We start from the raw sequence: 25,920 nt of genomic DNA, 5'->3' as shown, positions 1-25,920 counted from the left end.
CACCCAGCAGCCTGAAGATCAAGTGCAGCTCCTCCTTCACCGTGGAGCCGGGGAACATGGGCCGGCCGGTGACCATCTCGTAGTGGATGCACCCGACACCCCTAGAAGAGCAGCAGAGGATATTCCGGGATTAGGGAACTGGGGGGGTTCAGTCTGGGGAAGAGGAGGCTGAGGGGAGACCTCCTGGCCCTCTGCAACTCCCTGCCAGGAGGGGGCAGAGAGGGGGGGTGAGTCTCTGGAGCCGAGGCCCCAGCGCCAGGCCCCGAGGGAATGGCCTCAAGCTGCCCAGGGCAGGGTCAGGCTGGCTCTGAGGAAGGATTTCTGTGCAGAAGGGGCTGTTGGGCGTTGGAATGGGCTGCCCAGGGCAGGGGGGAGTCCCCGGGATCCCTGGGGGGGTTGAAGAGTCGGGCTGACCCAGCGCTGAGGGATCTGGGGGAGTTGGGAACGGTCAGGGGGAGGCTCATGGTTGGGCTGGAGGAGCTTCAGGGGCTTTTCCAACCAGGATGATTCTGTGATTCTGTAGTGAGGGAGAAGCTCTGTGGAGGCCCCATCACCCCTTGGCCAGGGCTGAGGTTCCTGGAGAGGGAAATGAGCTCCAGGAGCTGTGTCCCCTCTCTGCTACAGGTAACCACTCACCGCTGATGTCAGCAGCGTCCTCCAAAGACCCTGAGCCCCAGGGGAGACAGAAAACAGCTCTGGGAGACCCCACCACCCTCTGGTGTAACCAACACTGTGGGCATGTATGGTGCTGCACTGGCAGACAGATGGAAATGCCCAAGCCACCATCCCGGAGACCCCGGGAAGCTCAGTTTGGAGCTGTGGCTCACCACATGTCGATGGGTGTGGAATATTCAGTAGATCCCAGCAGGACATCAGGGGGTCGGTACCACAGTGTGACCACTTCATTGGAATACGTTTTCGTAGGGACTGACTTGGCTCTGGCTAGTCCTGAGGGCGAAAGGGATGGGCATCAAGGAGCTGCACCTTCTCGCAACGCCGCATCCTCCCCAGAGAGAGATCCACCTACCGAAGTCAGCCAGCTTGAGCTCTCCTCTCTCATTGATGAGCAGGTTCTGGGGTTTGAGGTCTCGGTGCAGGATCTTTCTCCCGTGACAGTAAGCCAGACCACGCAGCAGCTGGAACATGAAGATCTGTGGGGAGGAGAAGGGGCTGGCATTTAGCACTGGGTCACGGGCACCAGAAATGAGCCTGTCTCAGGGGCTCTCGACTTCACGGCCAGGAAAGCCCCCTGGAAGCTGGCCTGGGGTGAGACAAGTTCAGGCTCATCACGAGCAACCCAGAAAAGGGGCTGAACAAAGTCTGCATGGACAGTAATTCATTTAGGGTGGCAGTGACTTGAGAAAAGCTGGTGGAGCATCAGAGCAGGCTGAAAAAGGTCAAAGAAGAGTGAGAAAGCTGAACTGAAGAGAGAAGGGGTATCCAGCCTCACCCTCACACCCCGGACTGCCCTCGGGTGAGCTCCCCGCAGGCGGGGAGGGGCGGGGGCAGCACCACCTTACCTTCACGTTGTGCACACTCATCAGGTTCCCACAGTTATCGAGGTACTGTTTGAGGTCGTTGTCCTGCAACGGGGAGCACACGTCAGCCTGTCCTTCCCTCGGCACACGGCAGCTGTACCCCCCGTTCCTGCAGAAAGCCCCCCCCCGGCCCAAAACCCACCAGGTACTCAAAGACGAGGGTGAGGGAGCGCTCTGTGTGGATGATGTCGTGCAGGGTGACGATGTTGGCGTGTTTCAGGTTCTTCAGCAGCGACACTGCAAGGCGAGGAGACGACGGTTGGGGCGGCAGGAACCTGGGGCTGCCCTCCGTGTGAGCTCCTGCACCACCCCACCCAAATCCCAGCATCGCTCAGGAAGCTGGTGATGGGGAAAAGCCCCCTCCTGCCCTCACCTTCCCGTATGGCCGTGCAAGGTGCCCCTTCCTCGTGCTCCAGGCGGATTTCCTTCAGGGCAACGAGGTTTTCCGTCAACTTGCTGCGGCCCTTGAAGACGGTGGCGTAAGTGCCCTGGGTGGGGAGAGAGAAAATACGAGAAAACCATTTACTGGGATGGCACAACACCGATACACTCCATAACATTTGGAGGAAGGATCATTTGAAGCTACAGGGCCAAGTCTGAAGTCCACAGAAAGACTTAGTCTACAAATTGCTAGATATCGAAGAAATTTGGCTACAGTCTGCTTCAAGCTGCCCTTCTAACTTAATTTAAATCCTTACAGGGGTTTCATAGTCTACTCACCTCTCCCAGTTTGTCCAGTTTAACATAGGTTTCCAGCTTCCCAAACCCAATATCTGACTGTAAGAGAGAAAGGAAAACATCACTGGGAGGGATCTCATCCAGGGAGGACTTCACCTCTGGGGGGAGGCGGAGGACACTGGACAGTAACAGCTTTGGGGGCAGATCAGTCAAGGAGGCGTTGGCATGCAGAAGCCCAGCTGATCTAAGTACAGAAAGTCCGTTACTTTCCTGGAGGAGCCGTGCAGGTGTCCAGGCAATGAATCCATCAAAAAACCTTCACAACCCACTGGCTGCTTAAGCAAAGCCCCCTCCTCTCACCCACTGCCCCGACACAGCCACGGCCGAGCTGGGTGGGAGCTGGGATGTGCAAAGATTCCCTGTCTGTGGGAGAAGCCTCGTGGGATCCTGGCCCGGCCCTTTTCTCCAGTGCTTCCCCACGTCCCGGTCTTTGCTGTGACTCCAGCCATTTCTCTGCCTGCTCTTCAAATCAAGCGTGAAAGGGACATTTCCCCATTTGGAACAGTAACTCTTTTAACACTTTGCTGAGACCCGCTCTTGTGTACCCGGTGAGAGAAGGGCAACCACTGCACGGCCACAGATTTAAGTGTCACTCCTAGCGGAGCCCTGAAATTGCTCTGTGGGGACAGAGACACCCCCTCAGTTAGTTTGGATGATCTGCGCGCCAGCGCAGAGGATGGTTCCCAGCACAACAGGGCCCAAGGCCCAGGGCCAATCTTTGCTCTTTAAGCTTAATAAACCAGCGCAAATCTCCCACAAAATATGTTTGCATCGGTGTAGCCCCCAGGCCAGCAGCCAGCTCTGACTCCAGCCCAGTGAGAGGCTCCCCCCAACCACCCCGGCCCAGCTCCTGCCACGCCGCTCGCCCTCCGCAGATGGAGCTGGCTGGAGAGCTCTCAGCCAGCAGGTAAAGACAGGGGCTGGGCAGGGAAAGGGTCCTGGGGGGTGGCCCCGAGGGAGCCCCCCGCACTGTGCCCAGGGCTCTACCTGGAGAACCAGCAGCCCCAGGTCTGGGCGCTCTGGCAGCCCCCCCCTGCTCTCCAGATCTGCCCCATGGGGAGGCTTTTTCCTTGCCCCAGACACTGACCACGCCACCAAGCCCTCACAGCAGCGGGGAAGCTGCTTTCTTGCTCACGCAGGCTGGATTTGGATCAGCAAATCCCAGCAGAACACAGCGGGGGTTTTTTTTACTCCATTTTGGCTTCCCCAGATCTTCTGTGTACCCTGGGAACAGATGTGTCCTGAGCAGGGAAATGTGGCTGCTGCTCTCTGAGGTGCTCTACACCCCCCAGAGCCATACTACGAGGTCTGCAGGAGCGTGACTTATTTATTCATGGTGGGGACCATGAATATTAATAGCACATTGCTCTGGCTGTGTCTGTTTTATTGATTAGACAGAGCAGGCAGGTAAATGCAAGCTCTCCTGTCCTCCTGCCTCCCCCTCAACAGGCACGCCAGATCTGAAGACACCTGCTGAAACCTCCCTGTTGTATCTGCGTAGCACCGAGCGCTCCTGGGCAGCAGGACACGTGCTTGCACATTTGTAAACAGGGCACCGGGTTTTTTTTTCCCTCCTCCGTGTGCTGATGCTCTGCAGTAAAGAAACTGAAATGCCAACACTAATGCGAAGTCTAATGCATTATTTATCAGCATTTGCATTTCAACTAGCAGAGGCTCCAGCGCTTGCTAAACCACAGGAGGTTTTTCCACCCCCTCTCCTCTGGAAGGGGCCAAGCCAAGAGGAAAGTCAGGTATGAGGTGAGTGAAGGAATGTGCAGGCCTGGGGATTTGCACAGCTGTATGCAGATGTGCACAGGAAGGGATGCAGATGTGCATGGTGGGGGGAATGTGGGCTGCTGGGAGTGGGCAGAAAGGGATCTGCACGAGCAGGGGGGGTGTGTGCATCTCCACGACACGGCGGGGACAAGGGCGCTGGCACAGCAGGGCACGGCTGCATGGGTGGGTGACAATCAGCAGATGCATCTGCTGGGGGGAGCTTGTGTGCATGAAGCGAGATGCTGGGCCCGGCCCTGCTTGCTCTGCATGATAAGACTTACGAGGGAAGCCCGTCGGGACATCCTGCTGAGGGGCTTGGGGAACTCCGGGCTCTCCATCTGCAGCTTCTGCAAGAACTCGGGGGGCAGGCGGATGTCCATGGGCAGGGAGAGACGTTTGCTGACATCCTGCGGAGAGAGCCAGAAGAGCGGGGGATGAAAGCGCCTGGTGGAAGGAGGCCTGCGAGGAGACGTTCAAGGGGAAATGCTCTCTAACCAGAGCTGGTATTAACGGTGAAACAAAGCAGGCAGCATCTGTGGGACCCTTAGCCAAAGGAAAAGGCAAGGTGTGTGTGCACACGTGTGCACGGGGATGTGCGCTGGGCTTTGCCGGGTACCGCAGCAGTGGCGCCGAGACCACCCAAGAGGACATCAGGACTCGTGTCTGAGACTGCCAGGTCCCCCCGAATCCAGCACCAGCTCTTCCAGCCAGCAGGCAGGTGACAAGCAGAGCTTGCCAGGTCCCTCCTGCCCGCTCCAGCCCGCAGCAGTACTTGCCTCCATGGAGAAGCGGCGCTGGTTGTTGTTGCGATAGCGCACGGCCATCGGAGACTGGCCTTCCCCCTCGGAGGGGGAGAGGGGGCTGGTGTCTGCTCGGAAGTCCCTGCCCAGGTGTCCCAGTTGCAGGTGCCCTTGAGCCAGGTCTGAGGAGAAAGAGAAAGGGAGTGAGCAGCTGGAGGGGTAGCAGAAGTGCCAAGGCCCAAGGCACTTGCTTTGGAAGAAAAGAGAGTGAGAGCAGGCTGGTCCAGAGATGCTCTGGGGCTGTGGGAAATCTCCCTTCTCTCTGCCCAGGAGGCAGAGGGAATATCTGCTTTTTGCCCCAGACTTTTTGCTCTGCTCAGCAGCCCCCCCAAAGCACCCTCCTGCAGCCCCCTGAAATGAGAGTCTCTTTTGGCAGACAGGGAGGGGGAACTGCTTCACACCCAAACCTCCCACCTCCCAGCCCAGTGCTCAACCTGCCAGGCAGCACTGCCGAGCAGCTCAGCCCTCTGCAGCAGCACCACGGGGTTTCACACGGGTGAGCATTCCTCTGAACTGCCCAGCCTTATCTCCACTAACGTCACGTTAGACAAAACACGATTTGCACTTTCGGAACACCTAGGCACTCGGCCGTGGCTCTGGATCCCTCTGTGCTAGGTCTGTACAAAAGCAAAACCAGAAAAGAGAGCCCTGTCCCTGGGGAGCTTGCAACCACACGGACCTAATCTGCCTCAGGAACCACCAAAACTAACAGACATCAGGGTGCTTTCCTCCACGGATGTGACCGTTTCTCAAAAGGTGTTTGGGATTAAAGGCTGCAGAGTCGCTTGCTGCAAAACAAAACACTCCAGGCTTTTCCTGCCCCAACCTGCTGCACTTAGCCAAACACACAGCCCTGAGAAGCACAAAAGTTCTCTTGAAAACAGAAAAATAACTCTTCTCTCGGGAGTCCAGGTGTGAAGCCTCACTGAGCCCAAGAAACCCTGAGAAATCAGAACAAAATAAGCCATTGAGCTCCCTCTGGTCTCCAGTTTGAGGCTGGCACTTAAACCTCCTCACTCCGTAATTAACAGCGGGTTGGTGGGAATACTTTGGCACGCACAGACCCGGGCAGCAGCACAGCAAAACACTGACGAGTTCAACGCAGGTCGCCTGGACCCCAGCGAAGTGGATCCCCCCGAGTCACACGGATGCTGTTTCCACGGGGCCGCTCAGAAGGAGGCAGCTCTAACTGGGTGTGCTGGGAGGGAGGAGAACCACCTCCCCCAGGGAAGGCTGCATCTCCCTCTGAAAAGGTGTGGGGCCGAGCAGGGATTCCCGCTTTGTCCCCTTGCCCGTGGCCATACAGCTCTCACCCTTCTCGTCTAAACTTTGCAGCTACACTCTAAGTCAGCAAAGTCTGCAGGGTCCAAGGGCCCTGCCATCAAGCACCGGAGTCCTCCATGCATCCAGACACCCTGCAGTTATTTCCCCAGAGCAAGGAGGAACACTGCAGGAGGACCTGTGATGCCCCAGGCTGAGCCACTGAGCCCTGCCCCTTGCCAAGCCCTTTTCCCTGAGCTGCACAGAGACAATCCCCCGCGCTGCCTATCGCAGATTTCTGTGTGCTCGGGCAGCCAGCGATGATCTCATTGCTGAAGACTGGAGAGGCAGGGCTCGCTTTCACGGGGTGGTGAGCAGGGCTGGGACCTGGCTGCAGTTTGCTCATCTGATGGATGAGAGGTGGCAGGCAAGTGACCTGGGAAAAGATGCGGTTTCGTGCCACGGTGCTGGGGGACCAGGGGACCCGCGAGCTAAGGGACACGGGGTGTCCTCCGTGGACAGCCTGCACCCAAGGGATGGGCTCAGCCCACGCCACCGGGCTCAGGAGCATCTGAAACCGTGCCAGGAGATTTTGGGCAGACAGGCAAGAACAAGGCACAGAGTCACCCCTTCTCCCAGGACCGCTGCGGGACTCTGGTCCCTGTCCCTTTCTGGCCATCTGTTTGTGCAGGAACAGTGAGGAAACGTCCCCCTAATTAACCACAGGTATGACATTAACATGGATCAATTAAACTGGATCAAATCTTTTTAACTTGCTCACTTCCTAAGCAAATTATCTGGAAAAAAATAAACCACAGAGCCATTTAAAATCTGACTGAGCGGAGTTCAACTAATCCACTTTAAATGATAGTTTGGGTGAACTTGTGCTGGTTCCCGTAGGTAAACGTGCCCAGATTCTTGCAGCCTGCCCGGAAAGGTGCAAACCAGCAGCACTATCTCTCTGAACCAGCAACACACCAGGTAGTTTAGTGTCAACCTCTCATCTACAAGAGCATCAGCTGTAAGGCCAGAGGTAAAGCGACAACCTGGACACTCTAGGGGAACGGGATACACCAAAGATGTGAACTACCACAGGATGGGAAAAGCACGTGAAAACACACAGAAGACTTGCACAGAGAGAGGAGGGGAAAGGTGTTTTGGCTGCCCTGGGGCCAGCGAGGGCCAAGTCCATCCTGTGCTGTCACAAGGAGATCCCAGGTCCCGCAGAGATGCTCTTGCAGGGCTGGGGTTGCCCCTGGGCTCGGAGGATCTTGCTGGGTGCTCATGGGAGGAGACGTGAAGCTGTGGGCGTGCAAACGTGAGGGCCTGTTTGATTCTGCTCGGCATTTCATGTGGATTACGGTGAGCCCTGACACTCTGCAAATAATGAGGCTGCATGGGATATCAAAGCAAATTAAAGTGAGACCGCAGACACGACGGCTGCCTTTGACGAGCCTCCCGCCTTTTTTTATAAATATATTTAAACACTGCCTCTGCCAAAACAAGCTTTGATGTCCCAAGGAAAGGGGCCAGAACCCTTCACTGCCTGCCTGACTTATAACTTTTAATTACTTTGCTAAGTGTGAACTCTCCTCTCAAAGCTCTGTTGTGCTCACGAGGCAGGGCTACACTCAGATCTCGGATTATTCATCCTCCTTTCTCTCCCTCATCACCACTTCTTTGTGGCCCTGCACTCCAAAGGCCAGATCTGGCACTGATTTATGCCATCGCTAACTGGGAGTTACACAGGCTTTGCAGCCCAAACACTCAGATATTTGGCCCTGGAGGACAGAGCGGGTAGTAGCTGTTTTGGGGCAAAGCCTTGGCATGGGTACAAGCTCTTCGCTGAATGCCACCAGCTCTTATCAAAGCAAACGGGAGACAGCAAGACCCGATAGCTCTGAAAATCTGGAGTATGGAGAGCAATGGGTGACTGGGAAAGCCCAGGAGGAAAGGACGGAGCCTCCCTGCCTACAGCCTTAATGTGAGGCTGGAGCAGCCGTGGAGAAGTTTTCCCTTCCCTGAGGATGTGGAGATGGTGCTGGCCTTTGTCAAAGGTACCGGACATTGCAGAGCCCAGCCTGGGCTCTCCTTATCCCAGGGGCTTTCCTCCACCTCTGCTCCTGCAGCCGAGGAGAGGCTGTGCTGCCCAGGAAGGGATGCACACAGGGTGGGGGGGCATCGGACCCCCCCCCCGAGGCAGCCTGCGAGGAAACTTGTCTCTGACCACAGGCACCCCCTCTGCACTGTCAGACTCCGCCAAGGTGACATTGCCCGTGATGGGATGGGTCCAGGCTGGAAAGCTGTTTGTTTTTCCATTTGCCAGCCCTGCTTCTCTCAGGCCTCGTTTTATCAGCCTCTGTGGGTGAGGTCATGAGAATTCTGGGATGGAGAGGACAGAGCTGGGGATTTCCCACCGCACCGCCAGCAGACAAGGCAGGTTTCTACCCAAGAGAAGGCCTTGCCTTGTCCTGTTGCCAGAGTCGGAGCAGCTCTGCACATGCTTGTGGAGCATCTACTGACAATGTCTTCTGGCCTCTGCATCACCCTCCTCCCCAAGGAGAGGCGGAGGCACTCACAGCCACCAAAGTGTCAGATTTGCAGCCTGCTGTGACCTGTGAATGCTGATAACCTGTGATTTCTGACGCTGGAGGGAAAATAAAAACTGCAAGCAATTCCCTGAGGAGCTGTGTGAGGTGATGAAAGAAGAAATGATGTGCTGATCTCTGCTGTGATTAGCACTCTTTTCTGGAGCCACTCATCACAATGCCTAAACTGTCACCGGTCATCTGCTCTCCAGGAGAGAAAAGACCACTGCAGGCAGGTCTGCCTGCCACGCAGAGGGCAGAGACAGCCCCAGGGGCACATCTGAGAACCTGAGCAAGGGAGGTGAAACCCGTTTCATGGAGAAGAGGAGCAGCACAAAAGTGACTGCCCTGGCTCTAGCCTCAGCTCTGCTTTCTGCACAGCCGTAGCGTTTTGCCTCTCTGCACTTCGATTTCTCCATCTGTAAAAGGGAGGAGACCAACACCCCAAAGAGAGCAAAAGTCAGAGCCCTCTCCAGCCCAGGCAGCTCCCACGAGGTTCAAACCTCACCACCCAACCCTGCAAAAGAGCAACTGGCACACGAACCCCCTTCTCATCCCCTCCAGTACCACCGAAACGCTCCCGTCCCCGTCCCCCTCCGCAGCACCACGCTCCCACACCATGCCCCAACGCCTCCTCCCCCCGGGTGCTGGGGTTTGTGCCCCCCCCCCAGCTCTGCCCCCCTCCACCTTCCCTCTGCTGAGCCCCCGCCAAGTCCTCTTGGCACAGGGCTGTGGGCAAAGAGCTCCCAGCCAGGGGGGGAGTTATTAAACGCCCGAAGAGATGCCTCAGACAAATGTGGTTGTCAGGGCTCTTCATAAACAGCCGCCGCAGCCTGCGGGAGATGGAGATTAAGGGCACTGGGGAGGTGACTTCTCGGGGTTGTTTACAATCCTCAAGGGAAACTTAATCAAGAGATCTCAGGCAGGAGGGAGCGGGCTGGGGGTGGGGGGTATGGCGGGGACAGCGTTTCCCCTGTCCGGCGTGGGAGAGGCCTCGGGGACAAGACCAGGGAGGGGAAGCTGGGGCAGGGGGCCAGGACGTGTCACATCCAGGACGTACGGGCTGGTGGGGGCTGGCACTGGGGCGTCCCGCAGCAGCCCACGAGGAGCTGTACCCCCTAGGGTGATGCTGGCAGACCCCGAGCCCCGGATGCATCCCCAGGTCCGGGCAGGAGGATCTCCTAATCATACCACGGCACAGTCTAGTACTGGTCCAGCCTCTGCCCACCGGGTCGGAACACCCTCTGTCCTGGCCCCAGGCTCAGTCTGCTCTGACTTTGCTCTTATTCTCTCCTGGCTACTGCAAGATCAAGACTAAAAGCCAGGCGGGGGGGTGGGTGGGGGGTGGTAGGCAGATGCTGCTTGCGCTGGTTTGCCATTCAAGGGCAAAGGAAGAACCGTGACGGAGGCTTCATTAAAGCAGAAGAACAGGGAAATCGCCTCTCCGACAAAGCCTCGGTTTGCACGGCGGAGATAACAAGCCCAGGCTCAGACATCCCAGAGCAGAGGTCCCCCACGGAAGGCAACATCAGGAGCAGCTGTCAGCGCCCTTAGCCTTGCACCATTTTATCCCCACAGCTTCTGCACATCTAATTAAGGGCTCAAGTCTAATTATAGCCCTCACTGGTTACTAGGGTGTGAGGGGGGGGGTGTGAGTAGGAGCAGGGAAGGAGGCGGTGAGGGGATGCTGTTCAGGGGAGACTGGGTGGCTGGGGAGGGGGGTAAAGAAGAGCATCAGGAGCTGCAGGAGTGAGGAAAGCCAGCTCTAAATTAGGTTACTGCATCTCTTCTTTCAAGCAGGTTAGCTGGCAAAGAGGTGGTTCCTCCCTGCTGAGGCAGATGTGAGCGCCAGGCAATTACATCATGGCCTCAGCCCCTGCTTGCAGCAAAAAAGTTTCTAGCAATTGTGGCTGCAGGGTGAGGGGAAAAAGAGCTCGAACATGACCTGAGTGGAGCTCAGGGCACCAACACACGAAGGGGCTGGCCTGTGGCAAAGCGAGTTGTTTTGGGAGGAGGCAGCAGCGAAGGCGTGACGTGATCGCCGGGAGCGGGTCAGCCTTTGCACCCGGAGCAGCGAATTTACCCCTGGATGGATCAGGTCTGACTTTACGAGGTTTCCAAACGCCTGCCTGACAGCAGCTCTGCCTGCTTGTCCCTGCAGGGCCGGGAGCTGCTCCGGGTTTATGCCTCGAGCGTCGCCTCTCCCTGGATATGCCCACAGCGGAGGCAGCAGAGCCTGCCCCAGCCTGCCGGGAGGCAGCTGCTCTGTTTGCAGAAGGGATGTGCCCTGTTCTGCTCATGGAGGCGTTAACCCTAAACCTCCCCGGCTCCTGGGGACCTTCCAAACTCTGCCCCAGGAGAAGGCAGCGGGTCCAGCGGGAGGGGGTGGTTCAGCGAGCCCCAGATGCCCCCCGGAGCAGAGCGAGCTGCCCCTTTGGCTTCAGTCTGCAGCCCTGGGGAGGGTCAAACACCACTGTCGCTTTGGGGCAGGAGGAGATCCCACAATTCCCCACTCCACCTTAACCACGGATGTGTCATTCCTTTCCGTTTTGTGCAAATACCTTTCCCTCCTCTAAGGCTTTCCTTATGCAAGTATAAATCTCTCTTCAGAGCAGATTTAATGACAAGGTGTTATTAATCCTGTTGGATAGATGGGGGGAGCAACACAGACAAAGGGGCAGTAACTTTCCACTCATCAACACACCCAGAGAAAGGCCGGGGGGGTTGGAGTGGAGATGCCTGGTGGCAGCGCTGACCCCAGATACTCCTGACCAGCCCCAGCACGGCGGTGGGGGCCCGGGGGCTCCTTACCTTCATTCCTGCGGTTGTTGAGCTGGTTGAACTGCTCCGTGAACTCCGTCAGCGACTCCTCGATGGTCTCTGTCCGAGGAACCGAGAGTGAAAACCTCCGCTTGAAGTTTTTCATCTTGTTCATTTTACCTTGTGCTGTGAGGGATGGCAGAGCCCTGCGGGAAAGAGAGAGGCTGAGAAGGCTGGATGATGGAGCGGACGGCCCCCTCCAGCCCCCCCAGCTCTTTGGGGCTGCAGCACCCTGACCTGAATTTCCCCAGCGGGGTTCCTGGGGACATCCTCCTCCCCGAGGCACCACTGCTGTCAGAGCAAAAGAGGAGCCCGTGGTCACCAGGGGAACCCGGTTCCCCGAGTCTTTAAGAGCTGACTATGGCCAAGAGGTGCAGGGGGCATTTTCTGAGCGAGTTACCAGAGATGAGCCCAGGGCAGGGCTCTGCACACTCAGTCACCAGTACCAAGACAGGCTGCACCTTGCAGCATCCTTGGAAACTCCAGGAACAGGGAAAAGCAGGGGAGAAAGAGAAGAAAAGGAAGAAAGTAAACAGTGATGGAAAAGATTCAATACCACCTTCCTCCCTGGACGAGGAGGAACCTCTCTCCTGGCAATTTGGTCTCTGCTTTGCCCTCGCAAGAAAGACTACCTGAGCCCGCAGCAAAATGCTGAGTGGGGCCAGTAGCAGCTGGGGGGGATCCCTAAGAACCACAGCAAGGGGCGATGCTTCGAGCTCACAAGCTCTTGGAGCATCCTGTACGGGCATTAGAATCGCCTTAGCCGGGGATCTGATTAAAGCAGTAAAACCCTTAAAGGAAGGAAACCCTCAAGGGGCACACGGCGAAGCGTGCTGAGTCTGAGCAGCCCCAGCTGAGGGAGCTCGCTCTGGGTGTCTCGGAGCCACACGCCGCTTTGCCTTGCCTACTTTGGCTCTTGCCAGTCCCGTCTGCAGCTCAGCAGCGCACATGGGTGCAAGAGCTGTCTGGGCACGGCTTGGCCTTTAGCACCAGTCCTGCTGCACGCGGGTGTAATTCTTCCTGCCGAGCACAGACCTAGCAAACAGCCGATGCCCCCTGGGTATGCAGGCACCAGCAACTCACCCAGAACCAGCCACAGCTCTGCCCATCCCAGTCCTGAGCCCACGGAGGTTTGGGTCTATCCCTCTCCCCTTCCCAATCTGATGAGCGTGGGGCTGCTCCTCCACCAGCCTTTGTCGTCTCAACCCTCTAACCTGTCTGGTGGGGGATTTTCCTTTAACAACACTGGGCTCCTTTAGTGCTACTCTCACCCACCAGCCCAAGGAGGGATGTGAAGGGGAAAATCATCCCTTGATACCAAACAGGCATCGAAAGCTCCACAGAGCAGCTCATCCCCGCACCGACACAGCGACGCGACTTCTCCTGCACCCCTGGAGCAGGTCGGACCCCCTACCCCTGGGTGTCCCTGCCCAGCCCTCCTCCCTGGCTCTCCCCACTCCCTCCCAGCCCCCTCCGGGGCTTATCAGCACAAACAAACGGTGATCACATTCCAGACTGATGCGAACAGACACAGCATCCGGGAGCTAATGCATCGCGTCGCCAGGGCAACGGGAACACTTGGGTTGACATGCCTGCATCTGAAAGCTTAAAAGATTATCCGTCAGCAATATAAACACTTCGTTTGGGTGTCTGCCAGGCTCTGCTGTGAGGCATGGCACCCTGCTGTGGGTGCAATCCCCTGAAAATCTGTGGGATTCACCTGAATGCTGGGGACTCGCACCCCTCAGCCATCCCCACTCAGCTCCCACCTTTCATGCTGCAAAACCCTGAAGCCGAGGGCTTGGCCAGCGATGCTTGTGCTCCTGGAATCGGGGCTGGGGTATCTGGCCGGGGGTGGGAGGGGAGGCTGGAGGCTGCTTTGAGTTGCAAAGCGAGGCAGGGGGATGCTAGACACATCCACTTCAGGCTTCAGACATTTGAATGTTTTCTCAGCACTACAGAAACATGCTTTGACAACAAAGATGCTGGCACCAGTGAATGCTGCATTAACAAAGTCTCCATGCTGGTGCTTTCTTCATAGCCAAGAATAAAGTCTCCAAGCAGTGCTGTTCCTTCTGAAGGGAAGGCAAAGCTCAATACTTACTTTGGAGACCACTTTCCCAGCGCATGGCTCTGACCTGGCTCCCTACCTTGCAAGCTAAGCAAGTTTGAACCGGGGCACTGCTGGCGGTGGAAATGCCGCCAGTGTTGCAGGTACCCGAGGAGCTGAAACCGCCCCGCAGTGCTTTGCTCCACCTGTGCGTGCTGACACTGCTGAAGGGGCACTAGGAAAAGCTACAGAGGCTCCTGTGCTTGGCACTGGTTTACTCCCAAACAGGAAACAGGAGCTCAGGGGAAATCCGTGTTGCTCCCAGCAGGTACAGCAGAGGCTCAACAAAAGACTCTTTCCTCATCAATGTTCAGATAAGCCCCAGTGATTATTCTTTCAAAGGAGAGCATAAGCAGGTTTCCACGAATCTCTGGTGAAGGTTACACTGTGAACAGCCCTCTGGCAGCATCCTGAGCCACCCCTGCACATGTCCATAACACAGCGAGTGCAAGGACACGCTAGCAGCACCAAACGCTGCAATTACCTGACTTCAAGCCCACCTGAAGGTACCAGGTTGCCTTCACCAGAAACGGTCAGGGAAGAAAGAAAAAGCTGCATGAGATTGCCCCTTGCCAGTCCCCCAAGGTGCTCAAATCCCACCTTGGAGAGGAAGACTGTTTCAAGGGAGATTTAGCAGTGCTGTGCACCCCTGACAGTGGAAAAGAAGCATATCCACATGGTGGATAACACACTTGCAGGATCAAGGAGAACAGATCCCAACTCTGGGCATGATCCCCTTCCCTTTCGGAAAGGGCACCCCACCTGGGACTGGGAGGGACTGGGATGGAGGGCTGGGGGCTGCTGCAGAGCTGTTCAACCTGCCACCCCACCTGCCATGCTCAAAGGACAGAGTCACCCTGCTACTCTGGGGACAAAGTGCCACCCTGGCAAGGAGTGGCACGGGGTGGTCAGGACAGCAAGCCACACCACAGGTCCCCAAGGTCACGGGAAGGTGCTGAGCGTGAGCTGCTGAGCCATTCCTGCTCTGACAATCCCCCAGCAAGCCAATCCATCACCTCCAGAAGGGCCCCTCACTCCAGGACCAGGAAAGATACAGGGAACATAAAAGATGCTCCACCCTCAGGTGAATGAGGAAGGGGATGAGGGGAAGGGGTCTCTCCTTCCACCCCGCTCCCTGTCCACTCACCCTCCTCAAAACCGTGCAAACGGTTTAGCAGGCAAACAGCTTCGCACCGACAAAAAAATCTGTGCTCTGCAAATCGCAGTCCAAATCCATCCCCTCCTTGCCACCAACTGGAGTGCCAGCAGCTCGGGGCTGCTAAATATAAACCTCCTCGGAGAGGAAGTGGGGTGGGGGTAAAAATAGCACCGACATTGCTAGCTACCTCTCCTGCTATGCACAAGCCTGCCCTGTGCTCGTTATCTTTATGGCTTTGTGCAATTGTGGCTGGTTTTTTTCCAGCTAGACCTGGCCCTGCTTGGCATCTGGTGATGGAGTTCACATTAAAGTGTTTTGTCAGCTGGAATTTATGGGACTGTTCTTGTCCTCAGCCCTCCACTCCTCCTGGAGAGGATTTTGTCCCACCCTGAGGGGCCATTCGGATCCAGGTGCCTTCCAGCTGGGATTTGCTCCCCTCCTGCAAGCGCAGCACCCCACAACTCGCAGCACCCCACAGGGGGCAGGGCCGTGGTGGGTTCCCCTCCCCACACACCACCCCGAGGTGCGAGGGGCTTCGTCCACCCTCCGCCTGCATTTCTTCTGAGGGAAGGCAACCCCTTTTCACAGCTAAACAGAGCAGCCCAGCCCTCTCCCCCGGGTGTGGATTTCACAGGGAGAATTACTAGCGACTGCCTGTTGTTTTCCACCGTTCAGTGCACTAAAGGAAGCGGAGGCATTTATTGACTTTCTGAGAGAAAGTGCCACTCGCTAAGCAAAAGCAATGACATCACTTGTTTTACAGCCTGAAGGATCTTGAGGGGAATTACAGCAACCCCTGAACTGCAGTCAGCTCTGGGATGGAAGGAGCCGGCTGATGACCGTGTGGAAACATGACGTTGCACGGCAGAACACGACAGGAAGATGCAGTCTAAAACGGCAATAAAGAATTTTTGCATCAACAGGCAAAAATGAAATCACTCGGGTTGGAATTTAGCCAGGGATTAAAGCCAGAAGTGTGAATGATCTGCATTTGCCGTAATATAGTCAGAGAGTAAATACTTGGCTAAAACACTTCAAAGAGCCCAAAGCTGAATCCCATCAGGAAAGCTCATCACATGCCCAGGACAAGATGTTAACGATTCTTTAAACACTGCGTTCAAAGCCTGCACTAGCAACAGCCGGGCGATTTTTCAGCGAACAATTCCCATAGGCATTTGGGCTGTGACTCCCCACATGAATCTCTCTTGCATTTGTACAGCGAAACCTGCTGGCTCTCTGCTGCGGAATTCAAGAGACAGGTATTTTAGGCACAGATAAGCCATCAGAATGAAACTGTCCCCTTTCTCCTTCAGCATATTGTAGGGGCTCGGCCTAACCACTTTATTGCTTTTCACAAATGATAAGTGGCTCCTTTTTTTTTTTTTTTTTTTCCTTACCATTTTAACAGACTCCTGCCCCTATTTTCCAGCTGAAAGGGTGGAAGGCTTGGAGGGAATAGCATGCTTTTTTTTTTTAAGCTTTTTTTTTTTTTTTTTTTTAAATCCCCAGAGAGATTAACAGTTGTGTTTACAAGGCAAAATGAACAGTCCTATTCAGCAGTTATGGCTCATGCTTCTAGCTATTAGGTAGCATTGATTCACTCCTGGAAGTATCAGAGAAATGGGGAATTCTGCTCATAGAGCCTTATTTGCTCTGCAAACACGGCTATCGTGCAACGCTGCATGTGGCTACGGGGCTAAACAAACAACGAATCGAGGCACCAGTTGAATACGTGCCCCTCCTCACATCGCAAGGCGTGGAGACAAAAGTCAGACCCAGCAAAGCTCCCCGGCGTGGCCCATGTGCCAAGCAGCCCTCGCCACTGGCCAGCAGCAGGTCTCTTCTGGCCAGCTGATGTGCTCCCTCCCCAGCTCCAGCGCAGAGGAGAGAAAAGTACCATGAGCTGCCAAGACCGCAGCGTGCAGGCGATGGGAGAGATTTTGGCCCCTCCACGGTGCACATTCCTGTGCAAACAGGAGCTCAGCACAAGCTGAATTCCTCCCCTGCTCCGAATTTCCTTGGCAGGGCCAGAGCTGGGTCCCCGGCGGCGGTGTACGGGGCGGGACGGGAGAGGTCTGGGGCTGTGCTGGGGAGTCAGAGGGAAATCGCAGCGTGCTGGGGAGGACTCTAACATACACCAGGGGCGATGCTGAATTTTCTGCAGCAGCTGGGAATCCTACTGCGGCAAGGTCGGAGGGGCAGGGAAGGATACCAGCCTCCAACCACCAAATGAATGTCTCTGGGGCTGCTCAGCTGTTGGCATGAAACCCTCCCCGGGGTAACAAGCTCCCAGTCGCTCCCTCCCCATGACAGATGCTGCAAAGCCCCATCCGAGTGCCCGTGTCGATTAGTTCAGCTGGACAAAGGCTGCTCTGGGCTGCTGGGAGGACTGGCAGGGCCCTGAGAGCCAGGAGCACATTCTGCTGAGCAGACCCTGCCCATCGCACAGAGCCGTTTGCACAATGACTCTCCCCAAAAGGTGAGGGATGAGGGGAAGAGAGCAAGGCCAGCTCCCCTCCCTCCACATCTGCCTCCCACTCAGGGGGTCCAACATTTCCCTCCTACACAGGGAGCAAAGCCCCTGCCTGGCAGTCAAGATCCTGCGGGGAAGGGAGCACAGTCAATTCCTATTAATCTACTGGAGCCCTGTAGCAACAGCAAGGCCATCATCCCAGGGAGCTAGGCCGTGACTGAAAGGGGAACGTTGGGTCCCCAGAGAGTGGATCTATCCTCGTGCTGCAATTTTCTTTCCTCTGTACTACTGGCTTCTGTGCTTACAACAGATGCAGCACACCAGGAGTGTGATCATGGCAGCCAGGAGATCACTGTCCTCCCTGCTCACTTCTGCAGTCCAGAGGAGGCCTGGGAGGAAAAATGATCCTGTAGCAAATGTGCAAGTCTGCCTTCCACTCCGGCTCTGACCCTCCTGGCATGCCTTGGTTTCCTCAGCTATATATCAAGACTGTTTGTTTGCATTTTCCCCGGTTGTGAGACCCTTGAAGGCAGACGCCTGGTTTGTGGGGTGTACAGCGCCCAGCACAGCAGGGTTCTGTCCCTCATTTCAGCACTGCAATTACGGCCGTGGCAAACTGCTGTTAAGAAACCACGATGCAGGCAAAGCACGAGCCACGTGGAGCACATACAGATCTCTGAGACTCGAACAGACATGAAGACAACCTGGGAAGGGTGAATGCTACGGAAAACTTTCTGCAAGCCCAGCCTCTGGAGACCTCATAACCTGCACTTGATGCACAGGTGAGAGTGGGAAGGAAAGGCATTTTGCTGGATGTGCATTTCCACTCTCAGTCGTCCCAGTCCTGACAATGAGCCCAGTAACAAGAGCACACAAAGGAGGTTTGTTCTGCCTTTGTATATTTTGCCTTTCTCTGTGTCCACAGCCCTGTGCGGTGCAGTCAGCAGTTCTCACTTGGCTCTTCCCTTCCTGGCTCTTGGTGAGATCAGGGCAGCTCTGAGGAAAGCATTAAAATGATGGTCATTATTCCAGCAGCCTCAAAACACTAGGCACTTATTCCTCAGCCGATACTAACCTGAGAAAAGTGTCCTGTGTTCAGCTGGAACAACAATAGACCCCTAATAGCCAGTTTGTCCACCACAGACATCCCAGTCATGGGTGGGAGCTCAGTGCCCACATTGTCTGCTGTGCAGAATGTCACCTGAAGGTGACGGCGTCAGTGTTTCTATGGTACGTTCAGCATCTTCCGGGGATGAGCGGTCGGGACTCGCAGCTGCTGTAGATCAGCAGATCCCCTGCTCCCACCCATCCATCACCGCTCTCTGCACCAGAGGGGCAGGTGGTGGGGCATGAGTCTCAGCAACAGCGCACGACTTTTCCCCCAGGAGCCCAACACAACTGCGTTTGGCTCAGAGACAGCCACTCCCTTTGCTACCCAATTTTGCTACGGCAGCTATCTAAAGTTATCGAGACTGAATTTCAGGTCTCTCGGGAGTTGAGGGCGCGTGTCCCACTGGCAGCGTTCACCGTGACGGCAGCGTTGTCGCAGAATCACAGAATCATTTAGGTTGGAAAGGACCTTGGAGATCATCTAGTCCAACCGTTCACCCAGCACTGACAGTTTCCACCTACAGCCTATCCTTAAGCTCTAAATCAACTCTACTCTTAAACCCTTCCAGGGATGGGGACTCCACCACCTCCCTGGGCAGCCCATTCCAACGCCCAACAACCCCTTCTGTAAAGAAATACTGCCTGACATCTAGTCTAAACTTTCCCTGACGCAACTTGAGGCCATTCCCTCTTGTCCTGTCGCTTTCTACTAGGCTAAAGAGGCTCAAACCCAGCTCTCTGCAGCTTCCTTTCAGGTAGCTGTAGAGGTCTCGCTCATCCAGTGCTGCCAGATCACAGCCCAGAGACCTGGGCTCTAATGTGACTCCTGGGAGCAAAGAGCTGTGCTGGGATTGTTGGGGCTGCAGCCCTTGACAGCTCAGGTGTGCTCCTGGAGGGGCTGCTCCTCAGCTGCATGATATTTAGCCGTTCTCCTCCCTTTTCTGTGACTCACTTCCTCCGTTCACCCTTTTATTACACAGCAGGCACAAGCAGCATGTGATACCAAGCTCCTAGCACAGTGAGTAGCTACTGCAATATCAACACACGCAATTACCAAAGAGGAACATTACCAGCAAAAGCCAGCCCGGTCCTTGCCTTTTATGACACTCAAACGACTGCTGACTGACAATTAACTAACACAATCCAAGCTGCATCCGAGGCGGACTGGCTCTTCCTGCCACACGGCAGGGACCTCGCGGGGAAGCCCGTCTGCTCTTCACCAACCCCCTGCAGACCCCGTGTCCTGTGCTGCCCTCTCCCAGCATCACCTCCCAGTTACCTGGCTGGCACGTCACGCCCCAAAAGTGACAGAGGCTCAAGCACAACCAAGAAAGCGCTCACGGATCCCGCTGAATGAAAGACACACCAGAAAGACAAACCCAGCACTGTCATCCCCGCAGCTGGCAGCCGGCGTTCCCAGGTGGCTGGGAGAGACAGCGAAGAGGGTGCCAGCTTCCAGCTGCCAAAGAAAGTCATTCCCAGCAACACAAAGCCACTTATTTTCTCTCGCAGGAGTGTTTAACCTGTGGCTGAGGCTGTCAGCACCTGCCCTCCCTTTACTGCTAGATGGAAGGAGGATCCACGTTACGGGAGAAGATCCCTGGTGCAGGAGGGACCAAACCCCCCTGAGCCTCTCCCCCAGCCATGTCCCCAGCACACCCCGTGAAGCTGTGCGAGGCTGTCATCCACACGCCCACACAGCATGGGGTATGTAGAGTCTGCTGCCTTCTTAATTGCTATTTTCTTTCCTCCTTTTCCTTTTTTTTTTTTTTTTTTTTTTTGTTTAATTAGAGCTTTCGTTCTTTCTCCAGCCCACACAATGCTCCCAGAGCTGCAAGCTCGCCTGTGATTGCCATGCAGACAAGAGCTCACAGAAAGCCAGGATTCACTTTCCTTGCAGCGGTCAGGAGGAGCCAGGAGAGGTTGAGAGGATGTCTCCCTTTCTCTTTTAACACAAAATGCTGGAATTTTCCTCCCATGACCCATGATTTCATCTTCCACCCAAGGCGTCTCTTTCTGGCACGTGAGAACAAGGCTGCAAGGAAGGTATTAGTGTGAAATGAGGACTGGGGGTCATTCATTTCTTCAGCTGTGATGTGGAAGGCAGACCCAGGAGTCAGCTTTGACCTGCTGCCCAGGGCTGTGATCACAGCTGGGCGGGCATCACGCTGCCTCAGCTCCGCAGGGACAGCTGAGCAGAGGGATCACACGGTCCCACTGCCCGGGTCCCCTTTCGGAGAGCATTCCCAGGGAGGGTATTTAAAGAAACAGCAATTACATCCTGTACACCTGATAGCTGCGTGGAATTTGTGAAATGCAGCTACCTCTGGTGCAAAGAAAATGAGGCAGACGGCAACCAGCACACAACGAAGGGGTGAAAAGAAGAAATAAAAGCCAGATCCTCATGCAAGGTCTTACTAGAGGGACCTGGGTATCAAAGGATCTTGACAGGACCGAATTTCCCAGAAAAATAGAAAACGGTTTTAATATAAACAGAAGCACAACATTTATAAGAAGCAGCACCACCACAAGCACTCAAAGCAATTAAGAGCTCGGCTCTTTGCCACGCATTTTCTAGGAGACTAGAAATGCACAGAGTCCAGCTTGCCTTGCTCTACCCTGCTAAACCACACTTACGAAAGGGCTGAGGCCTCTCCCAGTTGTGCTCTACAATCCGTAGATACCTGGATCTTAATGCCACGGGGCCCTGGCACTGGGAGGAGGAGCTGGAGAGACTGCACAGACAGCTTCATGCGGGATTAACGCTCCTTCCTCCCCCTGCAAGCTCCCAGCTCAGATCCAGCAGCAACTTGAAGCTGACACTGCAAGTGAACCAGCCCCCCACCGCCCTTGGACAGATCTTTCTTGCAGCAACAGGAAAAGCCATGAATGAAAGGGGACGGTGTTCCTGACCTACTTCTCCCCACTCCAGCAGAGTTCACAGTACCAGCTACGGGCTGGGTTTCTCCCCAGGACTGTGCTCTGGAGCAGCGGTACCACTGTTTGGCATTAGGCACATAAAACTCTTTGCAGCAGGGTTTTAAATCTGTTTTATTTAAAGCTCTGGTATAGTCACATGGTGGTAAGGTAGTGAGCAAACACTGCAAGTCTACTTCCCTGCCAGGGATTGCACTAATCTGGTATTTAATCTTAAACCAGTTGTGCACCCATCCTTGGAGGGCTTTGCGCACGTGTGTGTACGTATTTCTCCCTCAGATGTGAGGGAATTGCAGCCACACAGGTAGGGAGCATGACGAGCCAACGCTTGAGGAATCAGAGGATTTCAAAGCACAGCACACACTGTAATTACTTTTGGCATCCCCGGGAAGGGTAACGCCGCAGTAGCTTTTATCCAGACTCTTCCTTATCGCGATTACCGGTGCTCAGAGCCCCAGCCAGGGCTGAGATGTGCAGGTGGGCATCCGTGTGATCCCTCTGGCTGGGCTTTGCCTTCAGGATGAGAGAGGGGATTGCTCGAGTCCGCGCTCCCGCTGGTGATCAGCGACTTCTGCTCCACTAAGCTGCTGTCAAGGCTGGAGGAAGGCAGAAGATTTAAAAAAACCCCTCCTGAGCCAAGAGGTGGCTGCCAGTGATCCCAGGGTGATAAGAGCACTCTTCTGAGGCAGCAAGCTTGGCAAGAGCTCTGTGTTGCTGCTGAGATGCTTTGAGGCAGCCTCGCACCAGCACGAAGAGCCCCCAGGGATGGTTCTCCCTCGCTGCAGGGATCGTTCTCCCTCGCTGCAGGGATGGTTCTCCCTGGCCTGTGCACATGCATCACCCTGAAAGCCGAATGCGCTTTGCACGACTTGTGCCCTGCTGCCGCAAACTCTTCAAGCTGCTCCTGTACAGACAGATTCCACCTGCTCTCCCATCCCCTGTGCTCTCTCTTCCCCATTTCAGTGTCCAAGTTTTTCTCCATAATCTGAAGGGACCCAAATGCCTCTGCCGTTCCTCCTCTGGCTTCTCAGATCCCAGCGCCAGCACCGCCACCAATAACACTACACTCCTTATTTCTGCACGTGAAGCATTTCCATCTTGCAAAGAGCCAGAGCTTGGGCAACACACTGAAAACCAGACGTTGTCTGGGCCACAGGCAGGGAAGGAATAATGCAGAAACAAACACCAAAAGGGATTTTTGCAGTAGCAAATGTCTCAGGGAACCACTAGCGAAAGCAAATGAAGTGGATCCTCAGAGAGTCCTTCAGCTTTGACTAGCACAACCAGCATTAAATGAGGGACTCCCCCAGATGTATGGCAGCTCCTGAGATCCGGGGGTTGCCAACCAGCTTGGACGTGTGCCCATATGGCAAAAAACCTTCTCAGTAACTGTCTTGCCTCCTCCACCAGCTTCCTTAGAAAGAGGTGGGAGAGCAGAAAGACGGGAGGCCGGTCTGAGATGCAGAGACACTCCTCATCCTACACCCTGGGGTGTACCTCCCTCCCCTGGGCAGCCCGGCACAGGGATCTGCTTGAAGATCAGCCTGTCCTGCTGTGTCTGTGCTGCACCTCCTCTGCTCAAGAAGCTCTTTCTCGGGTATTTTGCACCAGCAGCACCATTTTTCATAAACACAGGGATGCTACAAGAGCCCAGCCCAGGCCCTGTGATGGTACAAGCTCTCCAGGATCCCAAACCCACTGAGATGCTGCCTTCCAGGAAAACTATTCCTGAGCGAGCAGCACATGCTTGCAGGGCATCCTCAGCCAGCCTGCCTGGAGACACCCACCCCCCTAATATCCCCACCCCGCCACAGCTAAGCACCACCATGACTACAACATTTTCATGTTAAACCAAACATGGACACGTCTGGATACCAAATGGAGACATCCTAGATGAAACATGTATAAACAGATTAAGCATGCCTCAGTGCCTGCAAACCTCACTTCCCTATGGAGGGCAACATTTCATGCATATCTGGGAACTCGGCAAGCACACACTGTTTAGATAAACCTTGTTCCTTGTTAAACTGTAAATAACATCTGTTTCGCCAAGCCAAGCCCCAGCTCGCTGCTCGGTGTCCTGAAAGTTGCAATGTCAGTCATGGGAATGGCAGACAGAGCAAGTATATTTGGTGGGTTTTAAAATAAAGAGTTTATCTCTTTTTTTTTTTTTTCTTTTTTAAGTTCATTTCTCCACTTCTGTCCGCACTCCCAGCCCACCTCCCCCCTGCACTTTACAAACTATCTCAACCCTCGCTGCATGAGTCCCCCCCACAGCTCTGCTGTCCTTGACAAGCTCGATGGGTTTCTGCAGAAGCCTTGGAAGCCGGGGGAGATAACAGAGCCCAGCGTGAGATAAACAGAGTGAAAGAGGGCGAGGGCGAGCACGGGAAACACACGGTTGGACTCACCAGCCCTTGGACACTGTTAGGGGGAGATAGGTGCTGGGCTGCCACACGTGCTGACCACGGCCTGCAGTCCACTGCCCTTTGGTACGACATCAGAATCACGCCTGGAAATAATTTCAAATATAGCCCCCGCCCCCAAATCAAAACACAGGCATATTTCCACGTGGTTTTCAGTAACGGGCCACGAGAGTCAAGGAGACAAAGCTCAGAAAGCGAGATGAAAAGGGACTACATCAAGCAGGGCTGTTCAAAGCTCACTTGGTTGTCTTCGATTCTACTCCCCTCCTGCCTCGCAAGCTGATAAGCTGTATGCTTCATAGGAAATGCTCGAGATAAGAAAGGATTATAATCCTGAGACCCAAAGAGATGAGAGATTTGGCCTGCGTTCACACAGCAGAGCATCCCGGCTGAGCTGAGGTGCCCCCCCCCCCCTCACCACCACACCAAATTCTTATCTGGTTTAATACTGGTAGGGTTGCTCGTACACAGGGCGACGAACTGCACTTGCAACGCTGCTATCATAGTGCGATTAGTTGCACAATTAATCGTTAATAAGAAGGGATTGAAAGGGATTAAGTACTTAAATAGAACACATGCTGCTAACGGTAATTTATAAAAACACGCCTTCTCCCTCAGATACCGTGTCGTGTTTTCCTGGAATGAAAATGACTCAATCGAACTTTTTCTCTGCACCTCCTGCACGGAGGAAAGACCTGTTCCCATCGCTGCACAGCTGCAGCCGGGGTCTGAGAGGAATTCAGCAGCAGGATGGGCGCCTCTGCGCCTCCCAGCCACGGCTCTCCAGGGACAGGGCAGCAACAGGAGGGATGGGAAAGCTCCTCGCTGCTGCTGCTCTTTCCAGGGGCTTTGAGAGGTCCTGCGAAAGCAGGAGGCTCAGGGTGCAAGGGAGGGATGCCAAGGTGGCACTGGGAGGTGGGTGCTGGAGTGTTGTGATGGTGCATTTCATGGAGAAAGCAGTTTGGGGACACAGAGGCACTCTTTGCATTTTTGTCTTTTGGACGAGACGCAGGGTATGACCAAAAAGAGCATTAAACCCACTAGTTCTGCCTCCCCCTCAGACTCCCAGGCAGGTGATGTTGCTTCTCTGTCCCCCACACACCAATTTACATTGCAAATGGTGTTTGCAAATTCCTGCCTAAACCCCAGGTCCTAGGAAAGCTGCCCAGGTGCAGCCAGACCATCCCCAGCCTTTCTGGGACCCTTCCAAAGAGCTGAAATGGCTCTGGGGCGCCTGGTCCACACAAGGAGCATCGGGCTCAAACCGCCACTCCTGCAGCTTCAGGTCCCCATGTCCCCATCTCCCTTCGGCTACAGGCACAGCAGCAGCTCTTGACGCCGACGATGATTTGTGATGGCCCCGACAGTCCATCCTCCCCCACCTCAGACCCACGTCAGAGATGTTTTCTGCCTTGAATCAAAAAACAAACCGGCGGAAAAACAAACCTCTTGGCTCCTTTGACCAGGGCAGTCTCAGGCATCCCTTAGAGGTTTCTTGCCTCGACCACACAAGCCTACAGTGAGACTTGGCCCTGCAGAGGTTTCCGCTGCGCTGGGCAGCATTTCAGACTCTAGCTTTTCCTTGAAAAAGAAAATATGCCAGCTGATGGACTGAGGTGCTGTTCTTCGCTCTGTCTGAGGCTGCTGTAAGGGGTGACACGGGCTCTGTGCTGTCCCCCGGGTCCCAGAGACCCCCGACAACAGTCACTGCTGCTCAGCACACCCACCCTGAACAGGCCACGGGGACCGACTCCATCAGGTCCCACGCAGGAGGTCCCTCAGCCCGCAGCACACCGGGGTGGCACAGCTGGCAGAGCAGCTCCTCTGGCTGTGTCGAACCTGCTCGTGGGATAAACAGAAGCTTTCAGCCTCCAGGGTTGCTAATTCACCTCCTCCAGCCAGTGCCACGCTCAGGAAACGCACAATCTCAATGCCTTGCTTGTGGAGGCAGATGGCGAGGGCGGCAGAGGCTTGCCCCTAGATGTGCTCCAAGCAGGACAGGGGATGTTGGCAGAGCTGCAAGAGAGGTTCTTCTAGCAGCCAACAGTCCGGGATGGAGCTCTGCCCTGTTCTGGACTAACACTGGCCTTCAGTCCCCTAAACGCAAACACGAAAAGCAAACAGAGCACAGGAGTCCCCAGCCACAGGCTGACTTGTTATGTCCCGTCCCAGAGCCCGACGGGGC

At 55.2% G+C, this 25,920-nt stretch overlaps 1 protein-coding gene across 1 annotated transcript in view; it reads right to left on the bottom strand.

Moving 5' to 3' along the window:
• Positions 1-25,522, bottom strand: part of CDK18 (cyclin dependent kinase 18) — a 31,973-nt gene extending 6,451 nt beyond the window's left edge. Inside the window, exons 1-11 of the mRNA XM_074925345.1 lie at positions 25,463-25,522; positions 11,512-11,666; positions 4,829-4,974; positions 4,334-4,459; positions 2,259-2,315; positions 1,912-2,026; positions 1,681-1,775; positions 1,521-1,583; positions 1,028-1,151; positions 828-948; positions 4-101 (exon numbers count right to left, since the gene is read on the bottom strand). Of these exons, the coding sequence (XP_074781446.1) occupies positions 4-101; positions 828-948; positions 1,028-1,151; positions 1,521-1,583; positions 1,681-1,775; positions 1,912-2,026; positions 2,259-2,315; positions 4,334-4,459; positions 4,829-4,974; positions 11,512-11,666; positions 25,463-25,491 (1,129 nt within the window). The 5' untranslated portion in view covers positions 25,492-25,522. The remainder of the gene's footprint in view (positions 1-3; positions 102-827; positions 949-1,027; positions 1,152-1,520; positions 1,584-1,680; positions 1,776-1,911; positions 2,027-2,258; positions 2,316-4,333; positions 4,460-4,828; positions 4,975-11,511; positions 11,667-25,462) is intronic.
• Positions 25,523-25,920: the final 398 nt, after the last annotated feature.

This window comes from Athene noctua, chromosome 23 (genome assembly GCF_965140245.1).
Source record: "Athene noctua chromosome 23, bAthNoc1.hap1.1, whole genome shotgun sequence".
NCBI classification, from domain to species: Eukaryota; Metazoa; Chordata; class Aves; order Strigiformes; family Strigidae; genus Athene; species Athene noctua.
The sequence above is the reverse complement of the archived record's forward strand: the minus strand, read 5'-3'. Positions and strand labels throughout refer to the sequence as shown.